Source organism: Tiliqua scincoides, chromosome 1 (assembly GCF_035046505.1).
Source record: "Tiliqua scincoides isolate rTilSci1 chromosome 1, rTilSci1.hap2, whole genome shotgun sequence".
Classification (NCBI taxonomy): Eukaryota; Metazoa; Chordata; class Lepidosauria; order Squamata; family Scincidae; genus Tiliqua; species Tiliqua scincoides.
In genome coordinates this window covers 302,456,967-302,472,201 of record NC_089821.1, presented here as the reverse complement: position 1 = coordinate 302,472,201, position 15,235 = coordinate 302,456,967, and the positions used below count along the sequence as shown (strand labels likewise).

Genomic DNA, 15,235 nt, shown 5'->3' with positions numbered 1-15,235 from the left:
TTTTCGAAGTGATAAGGTGAAGGATTTTCACCCATGCATCTGTTTTTCTCCTCCATCTGTGGAAGCAACACTACTACTGGGGAGGAACATTTCCACATTATTTACTAGGATGTACGTTTTAGAAAATCACAAGTTCCAAGTAGCAGTATCTTGTTCATTTAATTAAGAAACTGACATCTTATACTGTTTGCTATACTTTGGGTCAAAACACATTTTACTTTAAAAGCATGAGCTGACCCTACAAATTTGTTTGCAGTGAGGGAGCAAGATTTAAACCCAGGACAGTAATAATTCCACTACTGTTAGTCTTCCACTAGAAGACTATAGTATTCTGAATGTAAGGTCAGTTCTTGATTGTTTTGGAATAACTCAACAGTTTAGTGGAAATTCTTAATTCTTAAATCCAGTAAAATTCCCCTATCACTATAATATTTTTCTGAAGCTGAATATGTCAACAAACAATGCTCCCATTATGCAATAAATGAAATTACAGGACTATCTCTTTACATGTACCTAGCAACATAAAAACCTGTCTGCTTCAAGCATTACAAATATTTTCAGGGCAACTTTCCTCAGCAGCCAGAGTGGAAATCTCAATGAATTAGATGCACTGTCACATACAGCTACTTACTGAAGGTGATATATCATCGTCATATTTTTTTAACTGGTTCATAAATTCTAGGTGCTTCTTTTCTTCCTCCAGCTGAGCCACAGACTGTTCACTCTTCTGCAATTTCTGCTGAGTATTGGCAAGCTCATCCCTCAGCCACTGATTTTCCTGACATAGCCTGCGAACCTGAGCACGTAATTTCTGCTTCTCTGATTCCACTGCATTTAAGTGATTCGACAAGGCCATCATTACCTAAAATACAGAAAAGATTACAAGATAGTGCTCCTGTTGAATGTGATACTTGCGGCTGAATATCAATTGCCCAGTAAGTTACAACATTTAGGGCACAATCCAATGAATGTCTACTGAGAAGTAAGGCCTATTGTGTTCAATGGGGCTTACTCCCAGGAAAGTGCAGCTACCGCCTTGGGCTGTAATCCTATCCATACTGACTTAAGCCCCATTGATTATAATGGTACTTCTGAGCATACATGCATAGGATTGGCTGTAAAAGTGTTAAACTGTTAGTACCCTGTATCAAAAGCAAGGAAATATTTTAATGTCACAGACAAAACAAGCCTTGCTTTCATTCCCCGTTTTCACCTGTGCTTCACTGAGTCCAAGTTCCAGCATTTCCAGAGACTTGCGAATCATGTTTGATTTCTCTTCCACCAGATTGGTTTCATCATCTTTCTTTAAACATTTAAGTGTCTCAAGTAGACTCTGTAAGATGGAATTGTGCTCATTCTTCAATGCTTCTAGTCCCTGAATCACTTGTTTAGTTTTAGAAATAATTTCATCTTGAGTCAGCTTCTCCAACTTGTCTTCCTTTAGATACACCATTGTGGACATGTTGTCATACATTCTGGAAAGATACAAAACCAACAATTAACAATTTTCACAGAAACTGATTACTTAAGTACAAGAGCTTTCGTTTAAAGCCTCATAATGAAATTTATATCTATGAATATATGCTAAGCATTTAACAGGATTCCAGTACAGCACTTAAACTTACAACAAGATGATCTGAATACATCAATATAAAATGTGCTACAAATTAACCCATTAACGTATGGTTCAATTCAAAATTAATAGCTTTGGTTCCGTTAACCAATCATTAATTATGGTTCAATTAACTACAAGAAAGCCCACACTGATCTTCCCCAATTCCTTAGCACTCAAACTAAACCAATGCATATACATTTGGGTCTTCTCTTAAAAATTACAGACACTTGAAGCCTGTCTTTTGAAATTTAAGGATTACAGGGCAATTACTAAATCCAGTGTTTTGAAAGTGCATTTCATACTCAACAGTGCTATTATTCTCTACCACCATCCAAAGGTAAGTGGCGTTTATATCTTGAACCAAGACCATTAAAGCCAACTTCTCACTCAAGTGACAAAGGATGGCAAATGCTTGCTCTTGTCTATTAGATAACAATGGAAAAAAGGAAGCAACGTAAGCAATATTAATTGCAACATCTGGCATAAACATGTTATACCAATACTTATCAAACCACAGCAACCTCTTGCCACTGAAGCATTGTCAATTTTTCCCCAATGCCAGAATGACCTGCTCAAGTCCTCTTTAAGGTTTCCATGTCTACAACTAAATGTTGAAAGCTAAACAATAACTGTTCTACATCAGTAAGAAAACCTGTTCGCTTAAATGCTATTGCCATGAGAAGTCATTTCAAAAAAATAGACTACATTTTGCCTGACTCTGACGTTGATACTTCGATGTGTTTCTACTGCATTAGAAGAAATCACCAGCTCCATAGGGGAAAAAAGGTAAAGAAGCCAAGTAGCAATCTATGGGCTTCTATAAAGCAGAAAATAAATGGGAAGAAGAATGAACAACTAAGGACTGTATTGCCTTCACAAGTTGATATAGTTGTATCAAGAGAGCCAATATTTTAAACTCCAAGCTGTTAACACAAGACAGTGAGAAAAAAAGGAACCTATGATATGAAGCACATCTGAGGAGGCATCACAATCCTTGAAACATGTATCAAGAGTAGTTCTAGCATATGCTGTGAAGACCAATACTATTGGGTCTAAAAAACACAAGGTTGGTTACATCAATTCACAATGAGAGGTAGCAGTGCCTTCAACTCGCATCTCAAGTGTACTTTCAGATTCACCTGGAATAACTTTCCTGTGCTGCACAACTAACTATTTCCCTCTCCAACAGGTTACAAGCAAAGTTAAACTACTTTTAACTACTAGTTAAACTACAATTAAAGGACAATCCTATGCATGTTTACTCAGAATTTTATGCACAGGAGTAGAGCCTTAAGGGATAAGAGGGTTGCGTAGGTGCTGAACTGGTAACAAGATATTTCATAATTTGGATTTGATTTGCATTACACCTGACAAAGACAGGCCATTTCTGCCACTGGCAACAGGACTACAGGTGGAGCTTCCATATCTGTGGATTCCATATTCACAGATCTGGCTCAACACATGTACCCTAGACTCATGTGGAGCCAGACTTTGCCCTACCCGAGCTCTCTGGAAGCAACCAGAGCTCTGCTCCAGTAGCCTCTAAAGGGCTTTCTGAAGCCCACAGAGGCAGTGCGTGTCCACCCGCTGCCTCTGCGGGCTTCAGAATGGCCATTTCTGGCCAAAAGGGTGTTTTTAAGGATGCTAAGGAATGGTATTTGGGAGAATATATACTCAGCAGGATTAACAAAACCTAAGCTACTGGTTGCCAGGTGTGTTCCCCCAACAAACAGTGCTGATTTAACTGTGACTGACAAAAATAAGGATAAATTAGGGATAAGTCAATTTTGAGATAGAGAAAAGTATGCAGAAACCTTACGTACTGGTGACTGGGCGTGTTCCCCCAGCTCTACTGCTCACTTTTAATACAGGCATCATACTTTAGCACGGTTCAGCACATGATTTGCACTTTCAAAAGGTTCCAGGGTCAACCCATAGATCTCCAGTTAAAAGCATCTGAGGAAGGTGGACTCGGACATACTTCTTCCCCAATGCCTGGAAGACCCACAGCCCATCAAAGCAGGCAGCACTGAGATAGCTGAGCCAACTGTCTGCCTAGGTATGAGTCAGTTACATCTCTCACCAGCCTGTTAGAACTGCTGACTCATGGATCTGGAGTCACTTTATATTGAGTATTAGCAGATGATAAGTGGGTCCATTCCAATTGCTCCAAGTCAAAATATGTTTCACAGTACCCTTCTTTTAATCTCATGAAATAATTGAAGCACACAAACACAAGCTTTACAGCCTTTATGAACTCAAATCAAAGATTCCCAACAGCCCTCCTCCACACAAATGTAAATCTAACAAAGCACCCTTAATGCTCAGAAGATTTTTCCATGCTGAATTGTTTCATGAACACTGAACATTTCCAACAGCAACCCACTTCCACTATACCTATACCCAATCATCTGTAACCCTAACTACTCACACAAGCATTTCCATCCAACTTTTATCTTTATTAATCCTATTTTTCAGGTGCACACTGCCGCCCTAGCCACATAGGTCTGAAAAACATCTTAACAAACAGTCAGATTGGAAGTGGCCAAGGCGACAAAGGAAACTGTGATACAAGTGTAAGGTGTTTTCCTGATGTGCCACAATACACCAAACCAGCACATTCGGTTGTCTAAAGTTGCTGATTTGTACAACTTCTACACTTCTACACTAGAAAGCACTTCTAAATGGCTTTCATGAGATAAAAGCACTTTACTGCTCTCTCAGTAACTGGTAAAGCCTGCTTGGATGCAGAAGTGAGCTCACTTAACCAGTTCTTCCACAAAATCTTTCACTTCAAACTAAAGCCAATGCTTTGAAGTTCAACAAACTTGAATTCACTGACAGATGTAAACCTAAAATTTGAGGATGTCAGGGAAGAATCCTGGCAAATCCAGGATTCCTGGAGGAATCAGTTGTGGACAAGAACAAAAGAGGCTTCCTTCTAAACAGCCAGAACACATTGGTCCATTTTGCTCAGTACTGTCTGTGCTGACTGGTAACAGTTCTCCAATTTCAGACCAGAATTTCTCTCCTTCCTCCCTGGAGATGCTGGGGATTTAACCTGAGGCCTTCTGCATGTAAAACAGATGTCATCATATAGTCACAGTAGTTCCCAGCAAAGGTTCCCAGCAATGATAAGGGAGAGACAATGCCATGTTCACATGTGCACACACCCCCATGTGTGCTAGAAGATAGCTAGAGGATAGCTACCCTCTAGCTCCATCCCACATATAGGTCAATCACTGCAGCTATTATCTCTGGGGTAGCAAAACATTTTTATGACTATTGCTTCTGCCTAACAAGAGAGAGGGTGGAAAAAATCTAATTGTAGCTTTTTTGTAGAACAGCAGCTACAGCAAGGGAGAGAATTGGGATGCCTTCCTGAACATGAAAGAAAAATTGATTAGCTACTAATCTGAAAGCATAAGTGGGTTGGGAAAGCAAGTGGAGAGTTGAAACTTGTCATACTTCCCTAATCTGCCAGCAACTGTTTCCTGAAAAAACACACATGATGCATAAAAAAAAGGAGGAAGAAGACAGAAAGGAGGCTGCAATTACGTTTTTAGACAGTAAAGCCAATGCATATCACCCCCAATGGGTATCTGCAACATAGTCAACACAGCAGACACTCATGCTATAAAAGAACCATTTATCTACTATTAACTTTTTTTTAAATCTTTATGATACAGAATTCTCATTGAAGCTTACACTAGAAATCAAGTAAGTGATGACACACAAGTCCTACAGTTACAGCTGGCAGACACAAAGTAGTAGTTGACAATTCCATGCTAAGAATGTAGAGTCACAACATGCCCTTCCTGCTCATGGCACAAACACAGGACGTCCTCCAAACACAGGACGAAGTCTGCTATCCCTAGATCTGACCATTAGCCCAACCATGCATCCATGACAGTGCCAACAAAACAACATAGCATGCTGTATCCTAGCTAATGTACACAGGTTTTCTTTAAGCTCTTGTTTAAAGGTTTTATCTGGAACACTATTTCTCCTCAAGTACTCACGTCACTCGAGGTTATGCTCTGGATGGATTGCCACTTGAAGCTTGATGAGCATCCACAAGGAGCAGACCCTTCTCAGCAGTGTTGTCAGCTCTGTAGAATACCCTCCTATTGAAAGGCATGAAGATCCATCTGACCTGTTCACTTTGTTCCTTCAGGTGCCAGATTAAAATATGGCTCTCTTTTTAAAAAAACAAAACCTGGAGCTTTCCCCCCCTTAAAACAAGCCCTTGCGACTGGATGAGTGGTTTTTTAAAAAATAAAGTTGGATCTGGCCTTACTCATTAGTGAACTTTCTTGTTGCTCAATTCCTACTTTGCGTGTCTTCTTCTGAAATGAAACTGTTTGGCCTAGTGAGAACATATTAGAGGAGGAAAAAGCTATGACCTAAGACAGGCAAGGATGTCATTGAGGATCACTTAGCTGCACTAAGTGAATAAGTTTGCAAGGCAGGATGAACTGCAGCATAGCAGACTCAAAAGAACTGGCAGATATTATCTTGGAGCCTCTGTCCATAATTTTTGAGAGCTCCTAGAGAACACTGGAAGTGTCAGGAGACTGGAGGCAAAAAATTTGGTCCCTACCTTCACAAAGGGAAAAAAGATGATCCAGGCAACTACCAACTAGTTGATGACAGGTTAATGTCTACAGCTGGGATGGTGCTGGAGCAAATCATTAAGCAGTCTGTGTGTGAGCATTTAGAAAGGAAGGCAGTGATTGCCAACAGCCAGCATGGTTTACTTAAGAAAAACCAGGCAAACCTCCTTCTAGGAAAGAGGGACTAACGTGGTAGATCGGGTAGATGCTGTGGACATAAAATATCTGGTGTTCAGTAAGGATTTTGACACGGTACCCCACAACATTGGACAAGCTAGTAGGCTAGGTAATGTACCTTTCTACCCAGGTAGGAAAAGCAAGGCAAGTTGAACTGAACATACACCTACTATAAGAGTTTTCCAATACTTTATAGGTAGGATACTATAAGAAAAATAAATAAATGCTGCCAATTTTGCCTAAGGAATATTCAATTAAAAAATTATAATTTACTCCTTGGCATTTTTATTCTACAAGAGGGACCTGCAACAAAATGTTGCATCTCTCCAATCCTAATGCCCAACTACTCAAGCAGACCAGCTCCTCCCTGCCCCCACTACAGTTCTGCTGCTGCTGTTTTTTCAACACTCATCTTTCCATGATAAGGATCACTGAGCATGCCCAGTCTGCATTAGGTCATTTTTGGGGGGGGGGGGTCATTTCTTTTAATTGACAAACTTACCTACTTCTGCATTCCTAGAGAGTTCTCCAAGTATGCAGAAAGCACTACTTATCTGTGCATAGTCTTGTTTCACATACTACGCAATTTGAGTGGTTAAGTAGCAACTGCTAGTATATAAATGCATCGGATGAATTCAACTGTAGTTCACAGAAGTGTATGCCAAAATAAATCTACTAAGCCTTTAAGGTGCCACAAAAATATGCCTTTGCTGCTACAAACTAACACCACCACCATTCAGGCAGCCACAGACCTCTGCAGCCTGGCGCACGGGGCAAAGCTCCAAGATGGCACCCCCTTGCGGGCTACCTCCGCCCCCCTCGGGCAGAAATCCGCCCCCCCCACTCACCAGAGGCTCACGGAGCCTCGTGCAACCTCCTCCCACGCAGGGGAAACCTCTGTGAGGTTTCCCGGTACTATAAACTATGCTTCCGGCAAACTGGAAGCACAGTTTCCACCCCCGTTGGGAGCCTCAAAGAGGCTTCCACGGGGCCCTAGAGGCTGGCACTTGAGGCATTTGCCCCACATCAGCCTATGGCAGGCACGCAACTGCATTCAGGTTGGTTGGTTGGCAACCTTCAGTCTCGAAAGACTATGGTATAGCCTACAGCACCCAGTATTTCCAGGCGGTTTCCCATCCAAGTACTAACCAGGCCTGACCCTGCTTAGCTTCCAAGATCAGACGAGATCTGGCACGTGCAGGGTAACAGAAGAACATACATATGGTTCTTTGAATGTTCAAAGTATTTCACGTACATTCTCAGTAATTCTGACAATCCTGTAAGGCAGTGGTTCTCACACATTTAGTATCGGGACCCACTTTTTAGAATGAGAATCTGTCAGGACCCACCAGAAGTGATGTCATGACTGGAAGTGACATCATCATGCAGGAACAATTTTAACAATCCTAGGCTGCAATCCTACCCACACTTACCCAGGAGTAAGTCCCACTGACTGTCATTGTTAAAAGAATATACACAGTAGCTTGTTAAAAGTACAGGTCTGTCACATTTACCCAAATGCAGTCACATACTAAGGTAGTATCAAGTCTAATATATTAAAAATAAAACATTGAAATGAATGGGGACCCACTTGAAATTGGCTCGCGACCCACCTAGTGGGTCCCAACCCACAGTTTGAGAAACACTTACAGTGTAAGGTAAATCGGTTGAGAGACCAGTTGCATGCTTCAGGCCAATTAGCAGGTTCATGGCTGAGGCAGCATTTGAACCAAAAACCGCCTAGTTCACAGTTCTAGTCTCCATTAGCTACAACTTGTATCCAGTTTCAGTATCAGCTTCAATTTTAAAAGGCCTATAGTATATCATCAGTAATCATAAGAGTCTAATTTCCAAGGAACACAAGAAAACAGCACCAATTATAATCTGAAGATAAATGGGAAACAATTATTTTCCAAGAGACCCTCTTCACTGTCCGAGTAGTACAACACTAGCTAAAGAAATCACCAAAAGGATTTCTCATTTCCTGTCTAATTTCTCATCAGAAAAATTCACGCAACCAAGTTTTTAAAAACCACACAATGGATTCGACATGCATATCAGCAGAATATGGAAAATGTAGTGTGGTAATAAGTGCACACTGCTTTAGAGAATGTTATGTTATGACCAAGACATTCCCCAATTAAATTAAGTTGAGGGGACTTCTACTTCATGAAGGAAGCTTTCCATTTTTAAACACTGAAGCTCGAGTCCCACTTCAAGAACATTTCATATTTTGTCCAGCTCGGGGACTGGCTCTTTAGACAGATTTGATTCATACTGTCTCATGTATTGAACTGGCTATTCTGAGAGTTAAAATAATCTTAAAATGTATAGCAGTCATACTGTCACAGTAATGAGGTTATCCTGAAAAATATTCATAGTGAAACACAGTATAAACTGACTGTGCCTTACAGGCAGATCAGAAAAGTGGAGGCTGAAGAGTAGCTGCACTAATCCTCATGCCCAAAGGGAATTTAGCCTGCAGGAAAAAGCCAGAGACTGCATTAGAGGATACAATGAAACATCCCAAGGGCACCCAGCTGAGCAAGAGAAACCAATATATAAATATAAAGCACAAAGGAAGATAGGCAGTGTGGATTTTGCACAAGTTATTGGGATATAAAAGCTAACAGCACACAATCTTTCATTTTAAAAGTATACTGCATTACCCTGATTTTCATATCATAAATGACAATTTTATTTTTTGTTTTAACATCATGATCTTGTTAAATATTTAGATGCTTTCTTTGAAGCTGCAAGTACCATTACTCTTACACCAATGACCTAGATTTCTCTTTTAACCTCTCCATTCCAAACCAAGCTTGCCTTTCATTCTGCTTTAAGGCAGCAAGCATGAATACTGCAAAGTATTAATATTTCACTGTTATTGATAGCTATTTCCCTTGATTTTAATATAAGAGACGGGCTATGCAGTTTGAAATGAGCAAACAACTTTACGGATTGGGTCTATTTTCATACTCACAGGAACGCAGACAAAATTGCCCATCACGTGACACAGAAGTGTTATCATAAATTTGACTTTGGAAAAATTGATCATTTTAGATTTTTAGCTTCTCAGTATTTCTAAACTGCTCTGCATTATTAACACAGTTCTAAGCTTCTTTAAACCTGCAGTCATTTCAGAACAGTTTCCTGTTTAGCAAAACAGTGGTGCTAGCTTCTAGCACATTATCACTTTGACTTCTGGACCTGCTTTAACTTCACTGCTGATGATACTGGGTCTTTTATTCCAGATGCATTTAACTCTCAAGCCAATACCTTCTGAAATGGTGCAGTCTAGTTTAGGCAGTTACTAGAATAAGACTAGGCATCCAAATTAAATGTTTAAAATCAAAATTAGGACACTTCCAAGTGTTTTTAAATGAATACACTTGGGGCTACAGAGAGAGATAAGAAAACCATTCTAATCCCATTCTAGCGTACATTCAACAGGGGAGTGGCTTACCTGCTTTCTAAGTATTTCAAAGCTTACATGCACATTCTGCATTTAAGTAAATCTATTTACTTCTATTTTTACTTCATTTTACCATCACTCTCATATCTGAATTTTAAGTACTATTAAAAAATGTATGCTAGTAAACAAAAATGAAGTAACAAATGGTTTTGCTATTTACCATTATTACATAGGGTATTTTTTTTAAGTTTTCCATCTAATCTACCTGGTAGGTAAAAAAAAAAAAAAAAGGATTCATCCCAGATGTCTCTAGCATAGACTTGGCCTTTAAAATTCATAGTTTAGAGTTTAAAAAATGCATATTAACGTGCAATTTTAAGAGACTACATTTGAAACTTAGTATCAGTTATTTTGCTTCTGTAGATACAGCAATACCTTGACTCTCATCCACTTGACTTTCATCACTTTGCTCTTTCAGTCTCTTTCAATTATAACCATATTTCAAATTTCGTTCATGTGCTTTCCTCTTTCTTCCTATTTCATTCAACCTTCTACAACATTAGTCAACCTTCAGATGTTTATTTTTCTTGTGTTTCTGTTTATTTAAGTTTTGCATGCATTCGCATGTGTTATACAGTTAAGCCACTTATGTTTTTTGCTGGCCAAAATAAATTCGCAAACTAAGTAAGGATGTGTTTTTTATATTCATTCATTTTTTACTTTCATCCATGCAATGGTCCCTAACCAGATGAAGGTGCAAAGTACTGCATTTCTGTAACAGCAAGTGTCAAGCTTTGCTTTAAAGCAGGGGTGGGAAACGTTAGGGATCTTGGACCTTTAACAATTGTGTAGGAGAGAATTTCAGCAGGTGCAGCTTGTCATCTACTACACAACTGTTAAAGATCCAGGATCCCTAAAGCTGAAAGTTTGCCAAGCCCTGCTTTAAGAATTTTCACCCTTCAAGATCATGTAAAAAGTTATAAAGTTTGAAGACAAAGAAAGCAGTTTCATTATCCTTTTTCAAACACACACAAAATGGGGAAGAGGACTGGCCCTGCTCTTCCTTCCTTATTTCAGGAGAAAACAAATAAAATAACCAAAAGACGCTAGCAACTTCACAACTAAAAAGGTTACAATAAAGATGGGGTTGAGAGGACCTATCCCTGTTATTCTCCAAGCTGTTCAAATTTATTCATTCCTGGGCATCGTTAGGCCTCAAACCGCAACACAAACATGCAAAGGGAAACAACGGCAAGGCAAGCAAAAGGAAGGAAGGAAAGAGGGTGGGCAGGAAGCACATCCCCTACATGCAGATGAATTCCTTCTTCTGAATCCCCTCTACACAGAGTCATGTTCCTCACTGCTCATCCATTATTGAACATCAACAGTGTAATGGAGTTGGCTGTTGTCATCAGGGACCAAGACTGCCAAACAGGAGCCTGCTCAGCCTTTTGTTCCAGATGAGTAATTGGAAGGGGGGTTGAAGGAGACTCAACAAGGAAAAAAGAGACGCAGAATTAAGACATGGGCTAAACCCAGTTGCTGTCAACCTCACAGCACCTCCTTCTTTGCCAATACTTGTGTCTAAAAATATTTGCATATTCCTGTATATCACCCTTTATGAACTATTCCAGCACTTTTACAATATATATTAAACTAATTTAAAAGGACATAAAAAAGCCCCGCTGGATCAGGTCAAAGACCCATCTAGTCCAGCTTCCTGTATCTCACAGTGGTCCACCAAATGCCGCCAGGATCACAAGACAACAAGATACCTATATCCAATATTCCCTTGTATCTGGCATTCAGAGATAGCCTGCTTCTAAAACCAGGAGGATGCACATACCCATCATGGCTTGTAACCTGTGATGGACTTTTCCTCCAATCCCTTTAAAAGGCATCTAGGCCAGATGTCATCACATCCTGTGGCAAGGGGTTCCACGGATTAACAGAGGGTAAAGAACTATTTTCTTTTATCTGTTCTAACTCTCCAGGCTCTCAATTTGAGTGGATGTCCCCTGGTTCTAGTATTGTGTGAGACAGAAAAGGACTATCCCAGGGATGACAAGCTCGTTTCATACAGAGGACCAAAGTTAGCATTCATGGTGCCTGCTGAGGGTCGGAAGTGACATCATTAACCAGAAATTGACATCATTAAGCAGATGATGGCTGGAAATCTTTGTTCTCATTTTGAAACTCAATTGACAGAAGAGAAAATGTGCAAATCTTGTTCATGTTTGCAAGATATGAGAGAGCCCATTTATCAAGCTGGGAGAGTCCAATTATAATGGGAACTGAAGAATTTGCCTCCAGGGGCCGCATCCTTATGTTTGACACCCCTTCTCTATCCATCCCCTGCATAATTTTGTACATCTCAATTATGTATCATTTACACACACACACACACACACACCAGGAATGAGTAAATAAGATACTCATGAGTAAATAAGATATGAGTAAATGAGTAAGTAAGATATGAGTAAATAAGTTAATGAGAGCAACATGGTACTAAGCAGCAGGAACCCCAACTCCCCAAATCAGGATATACATTAAATCAGCGCTTCGCAAACTGTGGGTCTGCGGCCAACCAGTAGGTCCCAACCCAATTTCTGGCAGATCACAAAACTGACAATTAAACAAGACCAATGTTTCTCAATGTTTGTCCTCCACTGTACCACTTCACAAGTTCTACCTATTAGAGCTACCACTGGAAGGAATTGGTGATGACATCGACTGCTACTTCTGGGTTGGCAGGCCAGATAAGACATAGCAAACACTAAGAGGCTCAGGGTGGACAGGAGGGCTTTTTTGGGCATGGTAAAGTACGCTTTGGAGCTCTACCCACTGAGCCAAGCCTCCTACCACTGTAAGTTGTGTTGTGATTCTGGTATCACTGCCTGTTGGCTAGGTCCCACAAGTACCACTGGGCACCAGCTCAAGTACCACTGGTGGTACCTGTACCACTGGTTGAGAAACACTGGACTACACTATAACTAGACTGGACAATTAGATTACACTATATGTATCAAAGTTGAATAATCTGCTACTGGGGGGGGGAGCACTATGGCCAGATAATCTTATTGCCACTGAGACTTGAGTGGTTGGTAAAGCTTTTTTTTACATGGGTCTTAATGCTAAAAATGTAGCTTTAAATGCTTACACACACACACCCCTACCTTCCCGCCCACCTCTGCTCCACCCTCCCAGCTGTTCTAACCAACCCCTCCCTTCCCAGGGTGCCACTGCATATGATACAGTAGTCATAAGAACTTAAGAAAAGCACCCCCCTGGATCAGGCCAAAGGGCCATCTAAGTCCAGCCTCCTGTATCTCACAGTGACCCACCAGAGGCCTCAGGGAGCACAAAAGACAGCAGCAGACCTGCGTCCTGGTGCCCGCCCTTGCATCTGGTATTCTGAGGTAGCCTACTTCTAAAATCACTTGGTTGTACATCACGGCTTGTAACCTGCAACAGATTTTTCTTCCAGAAATTTATCCAATCCTCTTTTAAAGGCATCTAGGCCAGACGCCATCACCACATCCTGTGGCAAGGAGTTCCACATACTAATGACATGCTGGGTCAAGAGTGCTGGGTCACCTGTGATGGACGTTTCCTCCAGAAATCTGTCCAGTTCCCTTCCAAATGCATCCAGGCCGGACACCATCAGCACACCCTGTGGCAGGGAGTTCCACAGACTAATGACGTGCTGGGTCACCTGTGATGGGCTTGTTCTCTATAGATCTGTCCAGTCCTCTTCAAAGGCATCCGGGCCAGACACCATCACCACACCCTGTGGCAGGGGTTTCCACAGACTAATGGGTCAAGAGTGCACACCCTGTGGCAGGGAGTTCCAGAGGCGAACGACAGCTGACGCCCTGCCCCCTGGCCTCTTCAGGAGAGGTTGCTGGAAGACCTGCAGCCCCATCGCAGGGTAGAGCAGCTGCCCAGGCACGGTCTGACCTGCAACCCCAGCAGCCAGCCAGCCAGCCAGGCTGCGCTGCCCCTCCGCCCCGAGCCTCCGCCCTCCCCCCACACGCCCGCAGGAGCCCCGCATCCCCGGGCGGTGCCCGACCTCCCTCCCTGAGCCGAGCCGGGTGGGAGGCTCGCCGAGACTCACCCCAGCGACCGCCGCTCCGCCCTGGCCGGGACAGCCGCCTGTCAGTCGCCGGGCGGAGGCCGGACTCCCCTGGGCCCCGCTCGCCGCCGCCGACAGGCCGGCCCTTCCCGGCTTCCCAAGCCCGCTGACTGACTGACTGAGCGGCCCTGGCCCCGCCCCTCTCTCCTCACCGAAAATGGCGGCCCCCCTCCCCGCCCAGGGCGCTCCGCGCGCGCCCGGGCCATGACGTCACCGCTGTCCGCGCTCGCTCGCGACACAGAACACAAACCTGCTGGACCAAGTCTAGAGTGATCCATCCCTTCGCCGGGTGGGGGATTTCCGGGTTCGCGTTGGATGTTTTTTTTTATTTTTCAAGTAAGCCATAGAGATCAATGGGGAAATCTAGGATTGGCCCTTAGCCGTGATTGGAGGACAGCACCTGTGACTGGCACAGAGGAAGAAGGAACAGAGTCATGTTTTCTTTAACTTTGGTTTACACACACACACACACACACACACATATCTATGCACACACACATATATATATACCCATATACTGTATATATATGGCCCTGGACTCCCTTGGCCCTGGACTCCCTTGCCTTTGGCCCTGGACTCCCCTTGCCCTGGACTCCCTTGCCTTTGGCAAGGCACCTGGAAAAGACAGAATCCCTGCTGAAGTTCTAAAGTGCTGCAAAGAGATCATCATCACTGAGCTGCATGAAATCCTTTGTCTCTGCTGGAGAGAAGGTGGAGTACCTCAAGACATGAGGGATGCAAACATCATCACGCTGTACAAGAACAAAGGCGACAGGGGTGACTGCAACAACTACCGTGGCATCTCTCTCCTTAGCGTTGTAGGAAAGTTGTTTGCCCGAGTTGCACTAAAGAGGCTCCAGGTACTTGCAGAGAGCGTTTATCCAGAATCACAGTGTGGATTCCGAGCCAACAGGTCCACCACTGATATGGTATTCTCCCTTAGACAACTGCAGGAGAAATGCAGGGAACAACGACAGCCACTCTTTATAGCCTTCATAGATCTCACGAAGGCTTTCGACCTGGTCAGCAGGGATGGCCTCTTCAAGATTCTCCCCAAGATTGGATGTCCACCCAGGCTCCTCAGCATCATCAGATCCTTCCACAAGGACATGAAGGGCACTGTTGTCTTTGATGGCTCCACATCAGACCCCTTTGACATCCGAAGCAGCATGAAGCAGGGCTGTGTTCTTGCACCAACCTTGTTTGGGATCTTCTTCGCTGTCCTGCTGAAGCAGGCCTTTGGAACTACAACAGAAGGCATCTATCTCCGGACCAGA

General features: G+C 42.6%; 1 protein-coding gene across 4 annotated transcripts in view; it reads right to left on the bottom strand.

Moving 5' to 3' along the window:
* Positions 1-14,073, bottom strand: part of KLC1 (kinesin light chain 1) — a 49,559-nt gene extending 35,486 nt beyond the window's left edge. For all 4 annotated transcript variants that reach the window (XM_066629369.1, XM_066629383.1, XM_066629375.1 and 1 more), the window contains exons 1-3: positions 13,941-14,073; positions 1,214-1,475; positions 632-862 (exon numbers count right to left, since the gene is read on the bottom strand). In XM_066629369.1, the coding sequence (XP_066485466.1) occupies positions 632-862; positions 1,214-1,474 (492 nt within the window). In that variant the 5' untranslated portion in view covers position 1,475; positions 13,941-14,073. The remainder of the gene's footprint in view (positions 1-631; positions 863-1,213; positions 1,476-13,940) is intronic.
* Between the last annotated feature and the right edge of the window lie 1,162 nt (positions 14,074-15,235).